The sequence below is a fragment of the Eutrigla gurnardus genome (assembly GCF_963514095.1).
Source record: "Eutrigla gurnardus genome assembly, chromosome: 22".
NCBI classification, from domain to species: Eukaryota; Metazoa; Chordata; class Actinopteri; order Perciformes; family Triglidae; genus Eutrigla; species Eutrigla gurnardus.
Genome location: NC_139933.1, coordinates 12771303 through 12792819, shown reverse-complemented (window position 1 = coordinate 12792819; position 21517 = coordinate 12771303). Strand labels below are relative to the sequence as shown.

At 39.2% G+C, this 21517-nt stretch overlaps 2 protein-coding genes across 3 annotated transcripts in view; both read left to right on the top strand.

Annotated features, from left to right (window-relative positions):
* Window positions 1-21517, top strand: part of LOC311032831 (protein phosphatase 1 regulatory subunit 3C-B-like) — a 90089-nt gene that overhangs the window by 4852 nt on the left and 63720 nt on the right. The gene's annotated exons all lie outside the window — the stretch shown is intronic.
* LOC311032830 (tubulin beta-1 chain-like) lies at window positions 11298-13965 on the top strand (the record flags this gene model as incomplete). Its single annotated transcript, XM_084039893.1, has 4 exons — window positions 11298-11378; window positions 12494-12602; window positions 12700-12810; window positions 12905-13965. The coding sequence occupies exons 1-4, from the start codon at window positions 11322-11324 to the stop codon at window positions 13963-13965; spliced, it is 1338 nt and encodes a 445-aa protein (XP_083896019.1). The 5' UTR covers window positions 11298-11321.

Genomic DNA, 21517 nt, shown 5'->3' with positions numbered 1-21517 from the left:
ATGTTTCTGGGGTTAACAGGGGAGTCCAGAAGCCTGAGCTGGTTCGGGTTTCTGTGGATCGACTCCGTGGAGTTCATGGTTGTTATGGAGGACAGGAAGTACAAACGTTATTTCATGACGAGGCAGAAGATGCTTGATGTCCTGTCACAGTGTCCTGAACAAGTAATGACGAAACAATACAAGAAAATAAACATACATTTGACAAATATAAGAAAAAAATCTCTGTCTCTTTCGGACTTGCTCAAGCACACGCACGCACGCATGCGCGTCATTAATTGTCATGGAAACCGAACTATGACCCGTCTAGCAGGTATAAAAGCGCTGTATGGCAAGCCGTTTTAACATTTAATAGCTAGACTGAATATGTATTGCAGATATCTGTAATTCAATTCTTCCTAGTCATAAAGAACATTTCAGATATCCACAATGGCATTCTTCCTAGGACAAATGACGTCACTTTTGCCATTCATGTGTATTGGGCTTTCAGTTTCAGATATCCACATTTACATTCTGGATATCTAGAATGAACATTCTGGATATCTGCAATTGAATTCTTACTAGGAAAAACTCCCATTTCAGATATCTTCAATCCAATTGTTACTAGTCATAATTTTCATTTCAGATATCCAAAATGAAAAACTATTCCAGATATCCAGAATGTAATTTTGAATATCCAAAAATACATTGTGACTAGTAGAAATCTCGTTATGGATATCCACAATTCGTATTATGACTAGTAGAAATGTAATTTCAGATATCTACAATTAGAATTGTGACTAGGAACAATACAATTGCAGATATCCACAAATGTATTGTTGATATCTGTTGACAGGTAGACAGGACGGCATTTTAAACATTTTTAAATTATGACTAGTAACAATTCGATTGAAGATATCTGAAATGGGAGTTTTTCCTAGTAAGAATTCAATTGCAGATATCCAGAATGTTCATTCTAGATATCCAGAATGTAATTGTGGATATCTGAAATTGAAAGCCCAAGAATGGCAAAAGTGACGTCATTTGTCCTAGGAAGAATGCCATTGTGGATATCTGAAATGACAATTGTGGATAGGAAGAATGTCATTGTGGATATCTGAAATGTTCTTTTTGACTAGGAAGAATTTAATTACAGATATCTGCAATACATATCCAGTTTAGCTATTAAATGATAAAACGGCCACTTATACTTATTAAGGATTTTTAGATATCTTAAATTTAGTTTTGACTAGTACAATCACAGTTGTAGATATCTTAAAATATCATTTTTACTAGTAAGAATGTATTGTGGATATCTTTAATTACCATTTTGACTAGGAGAAATGCTATTATGGATATCTAAAATATAATTACAGATAGTAGTGTGGTTCGATTAAATGTTAAAACGGCTTGCCATAAGCGCTGTCCACCATTTGGAGTTCTCTTTTTGCACTTGGACTACACACAAATTGGAAAAACTGAGAGAGTTGACCCAAACTGTGAAAAGTTTCAAAGCGCTTGAGAAAAACAATCGAAAACACATCTTTTTGGAAAACCAGTCGTACAGGATAGTCAACGAGCTACTGTTTGGAAGAAGAGACCGGCGACGACGACAATGGCCCACCGGGGTCCATGGATCCCGGAGGATCCCCTGGGCCTTGTTTTGGACCTCGACCCTGATGGTAAGACAACTTTTATATTTATTTTAGTGTTATACTTGTTGATTCATAGCCTTAAACCCTTAAAAAGCGCCCCAAGTCCAGAAATCAGTGCAACTTTTGGAGTTTGAAGGTGAACAGTTCACATCAGTTCATGACGATTGGTGGAAAAACACGTTTGGTGAAACCAGACACTCACTCCACCGAGTGACTCCACCGCCGAACGTCACAGCGTGAGACTGCGTGTGGGCGTGCCGCCTCCACGATGACACCGTATCCTGCACGCGCTGCGACCTGCAAATGATAGACGGGGTGATGATGATGAGTTCTGGGGTAAAGAGGTCGCTGACGTCATTTTGGATGAAAGAAGCTACGTTTCACTGCGCGTAATGACGCACAGGCGACATCTAATCCATCCACTAATACATTGATCAGAAACCACTGATCGTTTCACAAACTGAAGTCCTCACTATTCTTTGGTGCAGAATACATGTCTTTGCACAAAGTAATCACTATTGATGATTATAATAATATTTATAGTATTATTGAGGCTATTTACATTGCTATATCACAACAAAATTCTTATTTACACTATTTATATTATTATTATTATTATTATTATTAATAATAATAATAATAATAATAATAATAACAACAACACATATCATTGCAGTCATGTTGTTATTGTATTATATTTAATATTATAGTTATTCATATTGGTATAATTTATCTTGGGTTAATATAATAATGTATACATAATATGTTAATGTAAACAGCTAAAATAATAGTCATTGTTATAACTATTATTATTATTATTATTATTATTATTATTATTATTGGTTTAATTAATCTTAATGCTGTTTTCATCTCTGTTCAGTAAATGAAGAATAAACAGCCTCATATTTTCAATCATTAAGTTTCTGATCACAAAAATGTATTGATTTTTAAACACTTTTTAAGTCACATATTCAATATACTTATAATATATATGGGTGAAGTCAAAACGTTTTTTTTTTTTTTTTTTTTTTTTTTTTACAATTTTAACATATTGAACTAATGCTAATAAATTAAATGTCACATGACAGCTGCATGAATTGATCCTCCTGCACACAGACAGAACAGCACTATGTGATATTCCTGTTAAAAGCCTGTGTGTTGGTGGCTTTGTGACAGACGTAGTGCAGCGATAGTTGGGATATAGATATGCTGTCTTCTTGGCTAATTTAAACAGGATTATTGCTTTGTTTAAATCAATGAAAAATCCTCATACTTTGAATTTTCTTCCTCCTCAGTTGGTGCCAACGAAGTCTTCGGCCGTCCTGCACGAGGTGGAGGTGAAGGTGGAGGTGAGTATGGACTTGTGGATGAGGTAGGTCAGGTTGGGGGTGTTTTTGGAGACTTCTCCGAAGACGAGGACAGCGAGCAGGAGGACGTTCAGGATGAAGGATGGATGAGCGACAATTCTGGCTACAGCTTCATGTTTGAGGACTCTGATGAAGACGATGTAGACTATGAGTATGTAAATAGAGAAGTGGATGAAGAGGAAGATGGTGACTTCAGACCTCAGCAGTTCCCTCCTCCTGGCTTCTGGCAAAGACTTCCTGATTTCGTTGGGACTTCGTGTCCCAACATTCTGGTGTGAGCCGTCCTGAAGGAGATCCATCCTTGGTTCCTCAGAGACCAGAAGACTTCTCCGAAGATAGGAACAGCGAGCAGGAGGGCGTTCAGGATGAAGGCTACAACTTCATGTTTCTTTATGTTGATTCTGATGAAGAGGACGAAGTGGATGAGGTAGATGAGGACAGTGAGCAGGAGGACGTTCTGATACCTCCAGCAGCGTGATTGGGAGGAACGGCCTCCCTGATCTAAATCCGAGTGGTCGTTTGTTATTGGACTTCTGTGCTAGTCGTGGACTGTCCATAACGAACACCATGTTGAACATAAGTGTATAACATACATAGTAAAGTAGGTTAAAAAGTCAGAGTAGAGTTGATAAAAAAATAAAAATGGAAGAGTTGGTATAAAAAATCAGGGTATAAATGTGAAAAACAGTCCAAAGAAGCCAGTGTTTTTTCTACAAAACATTTAAAACGTGATGGTGTAGTCTGTCAAAAGAGTGATAGTATATAAACTAGAACCAGGCAAGCCTAGTAAAGCCAGACCAGCACACATACCAGTGGAGATATGTGTGGATGAATTAGGATTAATGTACACAACTATGTGTGTATCGTGTGTCTAACACAGAGTCAGTTTTTGAATATGCAAGGTCTTTCAAAGCCTACACAGCAAAAATTGGAGTGTTGAAATTTCAGGGTTAAACATGTCAGAGTTGATTTCCACTCTCAAAGTGTAACTTTAACACACATTCAAACAGTGCTCAGTGTTGCAGTTCTTTACCAGTGTTAGTCAAGCCCAAGCAAATTAACTCTGTAGAGATGTAAAGAACAGATGAATTACATCTCTACAGAGTTAACTTGCTTGATAGGCCCCTGGACTTCATCCCATGAAACCCTGTGTGGTAAACCCCTGGGCTTCAGCCCAGGTGAACCCATGCATCAATTAACAGTCACTCTGCTGCGCGTCTTGCATGTGCCGCTGCTGGTTTCAGGAATGGATGCAGAGTTCGGCGGAGAGTTTTATACATGCGGTAAGTACATATTCAACTTACGGGAACAATAATATCAAAAGAAACGCAATGTATTGAATGAAATATCTGCTGAAAAATATATAGGCGACTTTGCTAAGCTTTTTCGTGGTTGGTACTGAACAGCTAATGTGTGGGATTTGGGTTAGCTCCCCCCCCCCCCCCCCCTTTTTAATGTAACCATTAGCTAACAATTAAACATGAACAAGCTGAAACGTTTTCCTACGTTATCCATTGCATTTTACCAAGTCTCATGCATGCTTCAAGTGGTGTAAAAACAAAGCTTCATGTTTGTAACGATAACTCTAAAATTAGTTTGGGGCTAATGTTAGCACAGCGTTAACAAACTAACGTGACGTTCACGGTCTTACACCGGTACTGTGTAGTGTTTGGCCGACACCAATGGCGTGTTCGATCGCTGAAAACGAGCTTTTAACCCTCTGAGACCCACTGTGGCGTATACGCTACAAATGATCACGTTTTCTTTAGAGCGTCATAACTCCGTAATAGTTTGCGCTAGAAACATGCGGTTTATTTCCTCTTAAACTAGACAAACGGGGCTAAACAACGGTACCCTGCTTGGCCATGTGAGCGATTTATTTCTGACAACAAAATGAATGCGTAAAGATGTGACTAGATGTGTCCTCGTTTCCGTGGCGCATTTCTCCGTTGTGTTTATGTATATCGATCATTATTTTCATCCGCCATCTTGCTAGTGACGCAGACGATGAAAATTTAAGGTGCGTTTTTATTTATTTTTAATGTATAGGCTAATATCCCCTATTATAGTGTATATAAGTATTTATTGAGTGATACACACAGTTAGCTGAGGTTGTGCTGATTCTGGGGATGTGTATAACTTGATGATACTCATCAAAATTACAATTTTATAGGGCAATACACAAAAGTATGACAAGACGGAAAGTGTGGGTCTCAGAGGGTTAACAGAGGGGAAGATGTTTCAAAAATTCCGTTTTGTCTTTTAATGCTAACGTCACTTTAAACGTTTGTAAGAACAGTGTTGTGGGGTCTTCTTTTTTCTGTGCTCTAGACATGAGTGATGCTTTTTCAGGCACCTGCATAATTTTGGATGTGTAAATAATTTTGTTTGATACTGAAGGTTAATTTAGCAAAATGGAGCACAATGACTTTAACTTTCACATGGCAATAGTTGTGTGTTTTTTGGACTTAGGAGCATGGACAGCCACTGGTTTGTTTGGTAACTTAACATTACTGTTAAGTTTAATGTTAATTGCAACCTAGCTTTACTGATTCTCACTACACCACCTTATGATGTGGCCGATACTGGCTTACCATGTTTATGTGAGTGTTTTAATTATTTTTGCTTGAATTGCTTCATTTTCCATTTAGTAATAAGTGCTTATTACTGATTCTTTTTTTGTTTTGTTTTTTGCATGTCTCAGCAAAATGCTGGTCCAGGTTCGATACTGCCAACAGCAGAAGTATGTGAAGTTGGATGAGGTTGATGGACAGTTTGATTTTATGTGGTTCCATGAAAAAGGTGTGTTTTTATCTTACTTAAGCTTGGTTAAGTAAAATTTGGACTGAAAAGGGAATGTATTTTGTGTAGGGGATTCTCTCCAAGTCTGTTTAATCATACTGTGGTGGATTAATTTATTGAATATGAAATCATTTGTGAGTCAAGAACAGTGCTGGCTTAAAAGGTGTACTCCGATGTATCTTATCTTTTTCAGTCATCGAGAGATTTTGCCTGCCACCTGATGCAAGAGTAATGTACAAAGATGCGACAGGGACAGAAGTTGACGAAGACATTTTCAGTGACCTTGTCAGCCAAGACAATGTGGTTCTAACTGCTTTCTCAAATGACGGTGAGAAATTTAAAGGGGTCAATGACATGATGCAACCCAATGTCAAATGGTGTAACCTGTATTTTTTTCACAGAAACTGACAGTACACAGAATAATAAATCTGGAGTCTAATGTGAAATAAATGTAATTTACTTTTGCAATGCAACAATGATTTTTAACAACTTTTAGTACACTTAAATCCACTTTAAGTGGATCAAATATTTAATATATTATAACATTTATCATTCTTTGTGGTTACACTCCTTGATATTTTCAGGGGCATTCAGTCTGACTTTTGTTAAAATGGTTTAAATGTAATTTCAATTGACATAAATCCAACATGAATACAAAATGTATTTTGATAAATCTGATGCATGCATTTTTTTTTCCTTTTAGAATTTTCTGATTGCTCCTTGTCCTCTCCATCTGAGTGGTCTGACTCGAGCTTCAGTTCAAGTGCAAGTACATCAACTATACTCCTAGATGAGGTCCCTAGGAAGAAACCAAGAGTTGATGCAGCATCTGCTAAAAAGGTTGTCACAAAGCTCAGTTCTCACAGGTTTCTTAAAACATCAACATTTGTCATCTTTAGAAAAGCTGTTTATCGCAACTTTTTGCTTCTTTTTTATCTTTTTAAGTTGATCGAAGTTGTACTTGGAACCAGTTCAGGTGGTGACGCGGTCCTCCAAGAATATCACACAACACAAACTCTTAACGGATGCTACCAGAAGAAAAATGGTCAATATAATAGTAGCACACATGATTGATAAACACGGGTATGTGTTCTATTTGTGTATACGCTTCTTTTTTTTTTGCTTGGCCGTTACATAAATATACAGTAGAATGCTAATTTATTCTATCTTCTCAGGCAACTCCCCACCAAAGCTGTTCGAGAAGAGAATGCTCTTGGGATAGTGACAGTGTTCCCGTCCCTCAAAGACCCATACTCCAAGAAAGGCTATGTATAGTCATTATTATTGTACTCTTTGTTTACATAATTTTCATGTTTTGGGTTGTTGGGTTTTGTGTGCATTACAGTAACATTTAAATTTTGAGATTTCTTAGGAACTTATGAGTTTGATAACAGATTAATTTTGAATGTATTTCCATTTTAGGAACACTTCTATGATGCTGCAAGCAGCACCGGATACATTTCTTGGCGTCTGAAGACGATCCAGAGAAAGATTCAAAGGGGATCTGCACCTCCATGTAGCCCCACTGGCTTTTCCCCCAGGAGGAGGTAAGAAAGTAACTGTCCACAAACTAGATAATGTTGTCATTAACATTTACTTGTACTTAATGATACTGTTCTGTTTCCACTTACCTATCTGCTAGGCTTTTTTTTTTTAATGTGTGTGCTTTTCTTCAGGAGGCCCAAATTTCCAAAGGTCCCTTATTGTTGAACAGCAGCTGGATGGGGATGCAAGTGATCTTGATGAGGCAACAAGTGAGTTTTGTTCTATAGAATTCTCATTCAAACTCGAAGAACTTTTGAAGTATTTGCAGTTAATTCATTCTCCTGACTTTGTCCATAGCCTATGACCAAGAGATGGCCTCCCTGTTGTTGCTGTTATATCTACACTCAACAAAAATATAAACGCAACACTTTTGTTTTTGCTCCCATTTTTCATGAGATGGACTTAAAGATCTAAAATTCATTCCAGATACACAATATTACCATTTCTCTCAAACATTGTTCACAAATCTGTCTAAATGTGTGATAGTGAGCACTTCTGCTTTGCTGAGATAATCCATCCCACCTCACAGGTGTGCCACATCAAGATGCTGATCTGACATCATGATTAGTGCACAGGTGTACCTTATACTGCCCACAATAAAAGGCCACTCTGAAATGTGCAGTTTTGTCTCACAGCAAAATGCCACAGATGCCACAAGCATTGAGGGAGCGTGCAATTGGCATGCTGACAGCAGGAATGTCAACCAGATCTGTTGCTCGTGCATTGAATGTTCATTTCTCCACCATAAGCCGTCTCCAAAGGCGTTTCAGAGAATATGGCAGTACATCCAACCGGCCTCACAACCGCAGACCACGTGTAACCACACCAGCCCAGGACCTCCACATCCAGCAGGTTCACCTCCAAGATCGTCTGAGACCAGCCACTCAGACAGCTGCTGAAACAATTGGTTTGCATAACCAAACAATTTCTGCACAAACTGTCAGAAACCGTCTCAGGGAAGCTCAACTGCATGCTCGTCGTCCTCATCGGGGTCTTGACCTGACTCCAGCTCGTCGCCGTAACAGACTTGAGTGGGCAAATGCTCACATTCGATGGCGTCTGGCACGTTGGAGAGGTGTTCTCTTCACGGATGAATCTCGGTTTACATTGTTCAGGGCAGATGGCAGACAGCGTGTGTGGCGTCGTGTGGGTGAGCGCTTTGCTGATGTCAATGTTGTGGATCGAGTGGCCCATGGTGGTGGTGGGGTTATGGTATGGGCAGGCATCTGTTATGGACGAAGAACACAGGTGCATTTTATTGATGGCATTTTGAATGCACAGAGATACCGTGATGAGATCCTGAGGCCCATTGTTGTGCCATACATCCATGAACATCACCTCATGTTTCAGCAAGATAATGCACGGCCCCATGTTGCAAGGATCTGTACACAATTCTTGGAAGCTGAAAATGTCCCAGTTCTTGCATGGCCAGCATACTCACCGGACATGTCACCTATTGAGCATGTTTGGGATGTGCTTGACCGGCGTATACGACAGCGTGTACCAGTTCCCACTAATATCCAGCAACTTCGCACAGCCATTGAAGAGGAGTGGACCAACATTCCACAGGCCACAATTGACAATCTGATAAACTCTATGCGAAGAAGATGTGTTGCACTGCATGAGGCAAATGGTGGTCACACCAGATACTGACTGGTTCTGAGTCCCCAGACCCCCAATAAAGCAAAAAAATGCACATTTCAGGGTGGCCTTTTATTGTGGACAGTCTAAGGCACACCTGTGCACTAATCATGATGTCAGATCAGCATCTTGATGTGGCACACCTGTGAGGTGGGATGGATTATCTCAGCAAAGCAGAAGTGCTCACTATCACACATTTAGACTGATTTGTGAACAATGTTTGAGAGAAATGGTAATATTGTGTATCCGGAATGAATTTTAGATCTTTAAGTCCATCTCATGAAAAATGGGAGCAAAAACAAAAGTGTTGCGTTTATATTTTTGTTGAGTGTACTTCCGCCACCACCAGGGGGACCGAAGTGTCCAAAAATCAGCGCCTCTGATGCAGTTGAGAGACTTGCTGTCTTTCATAAGGTAATTATAGTATATAGTTTTTATGATAATTTGTCATGTCATCGTCTTAGTCTCATGTGTAAAAGTGGCTAAGAGGTGGATGAAACAAATTGCAGTCAAGTTTACATGGGATGTAATGCTATTTTCTGACTTACTACTTTGTCTAATGTCCAATGTCCTTGTGTCAACCCCAGTCTTGCTGCAGTTTGGAAGAGCATCTTCGGAATCAGCAGCCGTACCTCCTGGCCGTTGGGCGCCAGAAGAGGAAGATCGACAGCTTCTATGTCTCCAAAGGTGGACTTGTTATTTGCAGTTTAATGGAGGAAGACATGCCAGTCTTTTGTCAAATAGTTGATATACTTCTGGTTGAAGATGACATTTTTCTATTGACACAGAAGCTATTTACAGAGAACTTTGATGAGCATCACCATGCCTTCAAAGTATTACCAACTGAAGAAAGGTGTGTCATAAAAATAACTGAACTAAAATGTCACAAACCATTTGATATTCAAAGCTCATATAGTGCTGCAGATGAAAGTTTGTACATTGTACCGTCATTTATTATGTTTTAATTGACTGCATGGGGAAAAAAAGGCCTTAAAATAAATGTTTTTGAAAATGTATTGTTTCCTGGAATTAATTATTCTGTCATTTTAATTATTATTATTCACACTATGTAGTGTTAATTTAACCCAGTTTAGTGAGTTAAAAATCAACTTTGACATAGTGTTAATGTAAATCGCTCAGTGTTAATTTAACCCAGTTTAGTGAGTTAAAAAGGAACTCTGACACAAATGTTAAATAATTAACTATTTGGAAAATGTTAATTTAACTCTGTAGTGTGTGGAGCTATATAAACCCTGAAAAAGTGTTGAAATTGACTGTGGGAGTTAATTCAACACTCCAGTTTTTGCTGTGTAAGTTTGCGATCAAATGTAATGTGGTTTGTTTGCCGAATAGCCCACTAGATGGCGGTATTGGTGCTCAGATGGCCTGTTGAAGTTGAAATCATTAGCCATTTAATTTGATATGTTCGCCATATAGCCCACTAGATGGCAGTAGTAGTGCACAGAGGTGCATTTGAAGCTTTGATGTAAATTGTTAACATCAGTAAATGGCATCACTTTAGTGCAACCAATGGCTTTTTTAATGTATACATTTGTTGTTTAAATGTGCTTTATAAATAATTGTCTTCAATACAGCATGATGTTCATTTCGTAAATGAAGGTTCCATTTAGAGTCAAATAGACAACAGGGTATGCATTAGGGCGAGGCTGCTGTCTGATCTCTGATATATATATATATATATATATATATATATATATATATATATATATATATATATATATATATATATATATATATATATATATATATATATAATAGTTTTTGATGTGTAGATGGTTTTATCAGAAACGAAAGTACAAGAGTAATATGAATCATGATGTATATTTTGGTGACCAATCAACAGTATGGAACATTATTATAAGTCTAAAGGCGTTTCCACGTACGCCAAGTTCGGACTTGTGGGTTTAGTAGTTCAGACTTGGCTTGTAGTTTCAGTTTGATTCGGGAGTCCAGACTCTGGAGGACTTGGGCTGCGACTGATGACGGTGCACAAATCCACCAGAACGCAAGACAAGAGCGCAGATTGAGAAACGGCGTAAGGCCGGGTTGCTCTGACAAGGATTAACTTTAAACTTGAACAAAATTAAGAAATATTTAAAATTAATATCGATGTTATTGGCAGGCGGGGTAGACCAATGGTGGAGGGCCATTTTAACATTTGATTGGTTCAAAATGGTGTCTGTGTATTATGCTTGCGCCAATTAACATTCGAGCTGAGACTTAGGGGGCGGGTCTTTATGTAGTATAAAGACGAACGTTGAGCCGTTGACTACGTACATTCATTGAGAGCTCATACACCGCATCCAGTACGAAAATGAGAGAAATTGTGCATCTTCAAGCCGGCCAATGTGGAAACCAAATTGGCGCTAAGGTTAGTTAAACTGTATTTCGTTTGACTCGTGACTCATGTCGTGTTCTCCGCCGGGCTCTCTGCTCCCGGAGCGGCGCTTTGTGCCCGTTCGCGCCACTGAAACCACACCCTGGAAATATAAACTGTCCTCTTTGTGAAAATGGCCATTTAAAGCTGAACGAAACGAATGCCCTTTTGGGTCGTCTTCAGTACCATCATGTGTTGGAGTTAAAGACGAAAAGAAACGATTTAAACGTATTTTTGCATTTGTAAAACGTATCTCTAAATTAACGTATGCCCGCCTGCTGTAGCAAATCGTTAATACCAAGTTCAAAAACTGCTGACTGATCCACGTTGATTTGGATTTGCGGAAAATGGTTCGCATTGTTTGTAAGGCAACGTTACCGCAATGCGAAAAGGAAGCAAGGATTTCTGGTGAAAGGAAGACGACACCGATAACGTTATATTAACCTTATAAACGCGACGGTAAAATGGGTTTACATGGCGTGTTTGAGGCCTACTTGGCGATGCCTTTTTCTAGGGCCTATTTGCCCCGATGAGTAGGCTTCTGCTTGTATTGTTTTATGGCGGTTGGCAAATAGCTTTTAGGTGCATTACTACCTCCACCTCCTGGACTGGAGTGTAGACCTGAACGTGTTATGTGCCACTACATTAATTACTCATAACACTGGTATCTGTGAACTATGTGGAAATATCCTGGTAGGCAACTCCATGTCATTGCTATTTAATAACTGAGATTTTTTTTTTTGACCGAGTGAATGACTGTGCCATTGCAGTAAGGACTAAGCATTAGTACATCTGAATATGAGACGATACACAAATTATAATATAATGGTCAAAATAACTATTTACGATATTAACCCAATGATCAAATTATGCTCAAAACATCAGCAATCAAATGGTGTTCGATTTATATTTTGAAAAGATAACATTTGATTTTGATTTTGTTACAGATGAGCAGCATTGTCTATCTAGCTCCAAGCGTTATTTAAAAAAAAAAACTCACATGAATTTTAACTGTCTAAACATTAATGACTTGCATATTTAATGGATGAATGTTGCTTCTATCATTTGAGCGTGAAGAGCTAACAAAGGTTTGCATTCTTTCCTAATAGTTTTGGGAGGTGATCAGTGACGAGCATGGTATTGACCCAACTGGTACTTACCATGGTGACAGTGACCTGCAACTGGACAGGATCAACGTCTACTACAATGAAGCCTCAGGCAAGTTGAAGCTGGTCTGCTTTTATTTATTTATGTATTTATTTATTTTGTGCATGAATGACTTAATTTTTGTTCATCACCACTTTTTTTTTTATAGGTGGTAAATATGTGCCCCGTGCTGTGCTGGTTGATCTGGAGCCAGGTACCATGGACTCTGTGAGGTCTGGTCCTTTCGGCCAGATCTTCAGACCAGACAACTTTGTCTTCGGTAAATATTTTGTACACTTATGGTGCATATCATGGGTAGAAGATTCAAGTTTCTCCACGTTTGTGTGAAGCTTAACTTGATTCGTCTCTTGCAGGCCAGAGTGGAGCTGGCAACAACTGGGCTAAGGGTCACTACACAGAGGGAGCAGAGCTGGTGGACTCTGTCCTGGATGTGGTGAGGAAGGAGGCAGAGAGCTGCGACTGCCTTCAGGGTTTCCAGCTCACACATTCCCTTGGTGGAGGTACCGGCTCCGGTATGGGCACCCTGCTCATCAGCAAGATCCGTGAAGAGTACCCCGATCGCATCATGAACACCTTCAGCGTGGTGCCTTCCCCAAAAGTATCAGACACAGTTGTTGAGCCCTACAACGCCACACTGTCGGTCCACCAGCTTGTAGAAAACACAGACGAGACCTTCTGCATCGACAACGAGGCCCTTTACGACATCTGTTTCCGTACCCTCAAGCTCACGACCCCCTCATACGGAGACCTCAACCACTTGGTCTCTGCCACCATGAGCGGCGTCACCACCTGCCTCAGGTTCCCCGGGCAGCTCAACGCTGACCTGCGTAAGCTTGCTGTCAACATGGTGCCGTTCCCCCGTCTGCACTTCTTCATGACGGGCTTTGCCCCCCTCACAAGCCGAGGCAGCCAGCAGTACCGAGCACTCACCGTGCCAGAGCTCACCCAGCAGATGTTCGACTCAAAGAACATGATGGCTGCCTGTGACCCACGCCATGGCCGCTACCTGACCGCGGCTGCCATCTTCCGTGGCCGCATGTCCATGAAGGAGGTAGACGAGCAGATGATGAATGTGCAGAACAAGAACAGCAGCTACTTTGTTGAATGGATCCCCAACAATATCAAGACCGCTGTCTGTGACATTCCTCCCCGTGGTCTCAAGATGGCCGCCACTTTCATTGGAAACAGCACCGCCATCCAGGAGCTGTTCAAGCGCATCTCTGAGCAGTTCACAGCCATGTTCAAGCGCAAAGCTTTCCTCCACTGGTACACCGGTGAGGGCATGGATGAGATGGAGTTCACCGAGGCAGAGAGCAACATGAACGACTTGGTGTCCGAGTACCAGCAGTACCAGGATGCCACCGCTGAGGAAGAGGGGGAGTTTGATGAAGAGGGTGAGGAAGACCTGGCCTAAATGTATCACTTTTCCAAATATCATCTGCCCGATTGTTGATGCGAGCTGTAATGTTCCAAGTCGGTTCCATTTCTTGTTGTTCAGGAAGAGGGTGAGGGCAAGCTGGCCTAAATGTATCACTTTTCCAAAGCTCTGCTGTACAATTGTTGATGTGAACTGTCACGTTCAATTTCCTTCAAGTTTTCATTGTTCAGTGAATCGTTCATTTTAAAAGTTCTCCTTCACGTTCCAGTCTGCCTTCCTTGTTTTTCTGCCCGAGTATGTGATGAAACTCCTCACTGACTTCATGTGAAGGTAATGCTAGGTGTTGCACCACACTCTACATGTTGTAGCTGTTCACCGCTTTATTTTGTCAAATGAGATTTTCCATACCACACATGCAGGTGTTTAAAAAATTAAAATGTTTTAAACTGGCATCTGAGCATTGACTCTAAAATGTGTATTTTATATTGCACTGGGGTCTTGAACACTAAAGCAGCGTCGGCAAATTGAGCCTAACTCTGGGTTCTGGATGAGTTCAATGAAGAGTTACACCTGCCGACTCTACAAAGCCATCATCAATGGAGTGCAGATCCTCTGTGTTTAAGGAGGAAACGAGCTCATCCTTCAAAAGTGGAGCGACGTGACTGCAACTAAGCAGACTGAATTGACTGCAGGTGGAAATGATGCATACGAATATTGAGCAAATGGTTTTAATCATATTTCACATATTAAACGGTAGAGCAGATATCTCAATGAAGAAACACCCTTAAACATTTCACAAAACTCCTGTTCACAGAGAGAATATTTTTATATATGTGTGTGTGTGTATTCAAACACTGCAAAATGTTTCGCTGTGAATTCACAATTATTGGATAATATTTTGCATGACTTTCACAGTAAGGATTACAGCAATATACTGTGACTTTTAGTCGCAGCAATTTACTGTCATTTTGAATCTATTACAATGCATTGTTGTAAAAGCACAACTGTATACTGTAACTTTACAGCTTCTTGGCAAAGCAATACATCCCCCAACAAACCACTCTGAGGTATTAGAATGGCATATTTATTAACACATATTTTTCAACATAGAAGTAGAACAAATGCCAAGAAATTCAACTTCCTAGTCAAACTTTCCAAAGCCATCTTAAAATGCTGAGAAATTGCGCAGAAACTTAAAGCCCACTCAAAGTCAATAGGTTTCCTCAAAAGGGCGTTCGCATGAGGGTTCATTGTTGTCCGCTTCTTGGTCTTTGAGCCTCTTCCAGGATTGATGCCCAGGAAGCACCTGTTAATAAGCAAAGATAGTTTCAGTTTTAAATACTTATGTATTGCAGGCAGCATTTATCAAGGTGTTCATCTGTGCTTTTTTCCATATCAAACCCTAATAGACTTATAATCCAAACTTGTTGGATCTTCAAGACAAACCTCAAGACAATCATTGAGTTGGAAGCCTGTACTGTAATGTGAATTACAAGGTTAAAAGAGATCTCTATACAATACCTTTGAATGAACTCCAGCGTCGACGATCCAGCAGCAGGATACTCGAGGTTGAAGACTTAATAGCTGCTGAAGAAAGCAGAAGAAAGGGTGTGTGCCCATCACGACATGTTTCTCAATGGATATAAGCCATCCAGAGGGCTTCATAAAGTCACCTGAAAATGAATAGATACAACATCATGTGTGATGAGCACTTTGAGATCTGCTTCAGATACAAAGGGCTATACAAATGTAATTTGTTATCATTATTTGTATTATGTATTGTGGTGATGTAGATTTCTAGAATCAAAACAAAATACTGAGTTAGAAATGTCGATACTAGATCCAAGTAACATTACCTTGAATGATCAAGCAGGGGGTGATGGGGCGTTCCGGACTATTAATGTCCACAGCAGTGGTGTAAAAGTGGCACATGGCTGTAACATAGTAACACACAATAGCATGGATTTAACATTTAAAGACAAATATTGTTCATTGGTCAGAGGTAGTAAATCAGACAAGGTAATAAATGGAGTCTAATGTAATCACTCATTTTGCATTTTAAATATTTGAATAAAAAATCTTTACATTTCAAGGATGCGTCAGGTGGTAGAGCTGATGGGTCAGGTGGTAGAGCTGATGGGTCAGGTGATAAAGGCCCAGGAGCCTGCAGGTAGGACCTCTGCTTCCTAAACATGAATTTGCAGTCCCGTGTGTTTTCTGTAGCAGTCAGGCACCCCACACTGGTAGTAATAATAGGGGGCATTAGTATGCTGTTTTGTGTGCTGAACAAAGTTATACACATTCTCATACACATGCTCACATCCAACCAATGTACAGTGGAACATTGTGGTGCATTTTAACTCGTCACCTACCTGAACTATTTCTCCTCACTCTTAGCCTGACACTGAACAGGATGGTTAGCCTGGCCATCTGATGACCTAGAAAACAAAGAAAAAGGAGAAATTACACAAAGGCAACCAACAATACGAATTTCAGTTTGAATGCAGATTATGATCATGAGTATGTTGTAAAAAACATGATCTGTACATAAAACGTAATGGACCTTTTTGGAGTTACATCACCTGTGAACTGCAATATTATCCCTAGCTGAAACTTTGACCGAGAGTAAAAGCGTTTTTGCAGAAAAGTAACCTATCCGTGCATGGCGAGCAGCTGGTCTGTGTGTCATATCTACCGATGCAGGGAGCCTAACAAGTCTAACAAGAGTCATGACATTGTATTCCATTAAAAAGTGATATGAAAGTATGTCAAATAAATTCATAAAGTCATTGTATAAATATAGAATTTTGAAATAATTCATGAAGAGTATTATAGTCACATTATAACATTAAAAAAAGGTCATACACGTTCTTTGTCAAATCATTCATAGTAAAGTAGGTTAAAAAGTCAGAGTAGAGTTGATAAAAAAAAATAGTCAAATAAAAATGGAAGAGTTGGTATAAAAAATCAGGGTATAAATGTGAAAAACAGTCCAAAGAAGCCACAGTGTTGTTTATACAAAACATTTAAAAAGTGATGGTATAGTCTGTCAAAAGAGTGATAGTACAGTATATAAACTAGAACCAGCCAAGCCTAGTAAAGCCAGACCAGCACACATACCAGTGGAAGATATGTGTGGATGAATTGGGATTAATGTACACAACTATGTGTGTATCGTGTGTCTAACACAGCAGCCGGAGTCAGTTTTTGAATATGCAAGGTCTTTCAAAGCCTAAGTTTGCGATCAAATGTAATGTGGTTTGTTTGCCGAATAGCCCACTAGATGGCGGTATTGGTGCTCAGATGTCCTGTTGAAGTTGAAAACATTAGCCATTTAATTTGATGATATGTTCGCCATATAGCCCACTAGATGGCAGTAGTAGTGCACAGAGGGCAACCTGTTGCATTTGAAGCTTTGATGTAAACTGTTAACATCAGTAAATGGCAACACTTTAGTGCGACCAATGGCTTTTTTAATGTATACATTTGTTGTTTAAATGTGCTTTATAAATAATTGTCTTCAATACAGCATGATGTTCATTTCGTAAATGAAGGTTCCATATGACACCACAATAGTGTAACTGTTGTGTGGTGACGTGGCAGTAGGACCCAAATGCAGTCTTGTACACCAGTGAAGCTCAAATAGTATTTAATAACAAAAATCACCTCCAAGGTGGCAAAAACCCAGGACGGCTCAGTAAGAGGAAAAAACACAAGAGTTAAAACAAACAAAACCACTACTAAGTAACTGACTGTGACTACAACTAACACTAACACAGGGAACACATGACATCCACTAACCAGCAACTCAAATGACAGCGACAATGTCAATGACTCAAGAAAGAGTCAACAGAAAACAAGACGAATACAAACAAGGGGATGAGGAACAGGTGGAGAGAGGGAGGAGAAGCTCAGGTGAGGGGAGAGAGGAGAACGTGGATTGGAGGAGAAACACAAGGAGGCAGGAAAAGACATGAGAAAATAGGAAACAGGTGTGGCACAAGAGGACAAAAAGGAGGAAAAAAAGACAAAGACAGGAAATAATCATAATACAGAAGACAACTACTACAAAATAAAACAGGAAACAACGCAGAAAAACATAACAGTAACAACTGAATTACTCAAGTTAGCAGACTATCTCCTAAGCAGGTCACATGCTCTGACAAAAAGTTCGATTCCATGATTTCCATCATCGGTGAAGGGGTTGATGGGCCTTAACTCCACATTCCACTGGTGATCATATGGGGGTTGCACAGGCACACGGTTGAGTGGCCTTTGATGCTGAGGAAGTTGGAGCATTCCAATTGTCTACAGTTGCAGTGGGGACCAACTCTCCATTGTCCTCAAGCTGTGGTTGTTCCACTGGCTCACAAACTCATCCACAGATCTGTTTATTCTTGGATGATAAACATGGTGAAGAGCTGTAATGTGAAGCGGATCAGTGCTGTCCAAAAGTCAAAAATTTTCCATAAAGAGGAAAAGGTCTTTATAGTATCCTGACACCACCCTGTTTACTTCTGCCAAGGCAGTTGATGCTCTGTTGTCTGTGCAACATCTCAGTAAGGTAATGCAGCGACTGTAGCCATCGACTGCTCCATGATACACAAATCCCCATGGATTTAACTTGTGGTTTGTGTCAATATGCCTGAAATAAGCAGAAATGTGATATTATTATTATTATTATTGTTGTTGTTGTTGTTGTTATTGTTGTTGTTGTAATAAACCACACTGGAAATAACAATGTAACTTAATTGACTTTGCTGTACGACTATTTCTACTTGGTAATAAAAATGTTCCAACCTCCCCAGCGGGCGTCTCTGCAGCCTCCTCTGCTGGCCCCGCCCTCCACTCCCTCTCCACCCTCCCTCTCCCCCACAGTCGTCATATCAAGTAAAAGCAAAGCCCAAAGATGTCTTCAATGGAAGCGAAAGCTATTCCAAGATTGCTGAAATGTGTATTTTACATACATAACGTAGTTCTGGCCCTCCTAAATCCTTTTATCAGTCTTTATGAATTGCGTTATTAACCAGCTGGGAGAAATAACTATCCATCCATCCATCCATTTTCTACCACTTATCCTGTATTCAGGGTCACGGGGGGAGCCGATCCCAGCTGGAGAAATAACTAATGTTAATCAAATTTATAAAACACATACCACACTTGATTTGGGGCAGAGACGTTGTAGACCATACTGTTCTTAAACGCTCCCGTACCCGCCAACGCTGAACTCTGATTCCTCTTCCTCTCAAACTACCAGTGACATAGGTTACAGACAGCATCCGAGATATGGCCATCCAGCTAAAGCCTAAGTCCCGCATGTGAATCAGCTGAGCAGCTGGTATGTTGTACCTTCAAAGAGAAACAAATAAAATAAAAAAACAAATGGGTTTATGTGTTACTTCATACAGTGTGAATACATTGTCTTATTACATTGCAGCCTATAATATATTTTAAATAATAATATAAAAAAATATAATATTTTTATATAAATAAAAACGTTTGTAACTTCTTTATTGTTCCATGTAGCTACTAAGTAGAGATTACTCTTGGCCTGCATCAGCCTCAATCAGCCTCAATCCCCATACACTTGAAATAATAGGCTACTTACCTCGGCCTTCCTCTCTGAGCTACAGAACGAGTGCCCATGCCATGAGCTTGGACATCAACTTCCAACTGGAGAGATTCGTAAATTCCTTCAAGAATGACGCATAATGTTCTTTCAGCAATGTTTTGTTGAACATTATTACTCATAAGCACCATGAATGTCGCAATAATGGAAATATGATCCTCAAGGTGACGCGATATAGTCTCCAAACTGTTAGTGTCATTTGGAGTAGGCCTACAACCTGTAGCAAAAAAGTTTTCCAATTCAAGAAAGTACTGAAATATTTCAACTGATGCCATTTTGTAAAATCAGCGAATTCAGAACTTTGATAACTGATCACTTTGATGAAAAGGATACAACTAGGTTTTGAATTTCAATCAATATTCTCTCTTTTTTTAGATATCAAAGCTTCAATCCATATATTCAAATATTCAGTCAATATATTCAAGGTACATTCAATATATTTAAACATTCATTTAATATATTCAAGTTTCATTCCATATATTCAAACTTTCATTCAATATATTCAAAGATTAATTTCCTGAACGGCATGCCATAATATATATATATATATATATATATAAACTATATATGTTTTTATATATAATATAAATTAGATTTATATAAACACATCTTAATTTATATTATATATAAATATAGATTACAGTTTTTCTCGATCGTTTACACACATTTTCTGAACGCATGCCTCATACTCTCAGAACTCTACACACAAATAAAAAAAACACACACACAATGGGCAAAACCCCTCAATTCTCCTGCAAAATGAAACTTTACATTCAAAACAATGTTATTTCTTCTCAAAATAGTATTTTGTTGTCAAATGACACACACAAACCATCATATGAATAGACATTTATAAGAACCAGTTGAACACTGATGTGCTCAATGTAAAACACGATGAACACTTCTTCTCCATTTACCATAATGACTTAGGCCTTTTTTTGTTCAGTGTTACACTCACTACAGACAGTACATACATAAATGTGTTGTAAAATATTTTAGAATATTGTTTTTATATATTTTATTTTTCCCACACGAATACTGTAATGTACACAGTGTTCATCCCAACCAACACAAAGTTGCATATACAGTGGTCTACATACAAAACCAGAAGAAATGACTGTATACAGTTACAAAAAAAACAAAAAAACAACAACTATCCCGCATCCTCTCTTCTGTTTCGGTCACAGCACCTCATCCACATCACAGGCAATGCAAGCGATGGCCGAGCAGCGGGGGAAATATCTCCTAGCATGGCAAATCCATGCTAGGTTCCTCCTCGTCTCTCACTCCTCTGGCTCTGCCTCTGTTGACAATGTTGGCATCCATTGCTCCAAAACAGCCCGGTGGACGTTTGTTAATGTTATAAGAGAAACACACAACTGTTACATAACACACGCACGCACACAAACAGGCTCGCACACACACACAAACTCATGAAATCATTACATGAATGTATTTTGTTTTTATCATTGTTGGGATTGTTTTTTATTTTTATTAGTACAATTACTGTTACCTCTGTTTCATTAATCACTAGTGGATCTTCACATCGTCATTGATTCCACAATTGCTGTATCAGTGTTTTATAAGCTGTGTCTCTGTGTGTTGTATCCAGTTTTCCACTAGATGGAGACAGAGTCCACATCTCTCTCCTTTCATACACTTTTATTTGACTTCTGTGTTCAATCTCGTTCCTTATTAATCATCTTTATTCCATCCATCCATCCATTTGCTTATCCTGTATTCAGGGTCGCGGGGGGGCTGGATCCTCATCTTTATTCATCTTGGAAATGAGTTTGGATTGATGATTATTTGCATTCATATTAATTTATACGTTCACACTCCTCCAAGTCCAAGTCACCAAAACACTTGTATTATTGTTACTGTTATTATTGATGTTATAATAACGATATCATTGTTCAAAAATGACAAAAATGTCATTGTCGCATTTCTTTAAAGGCA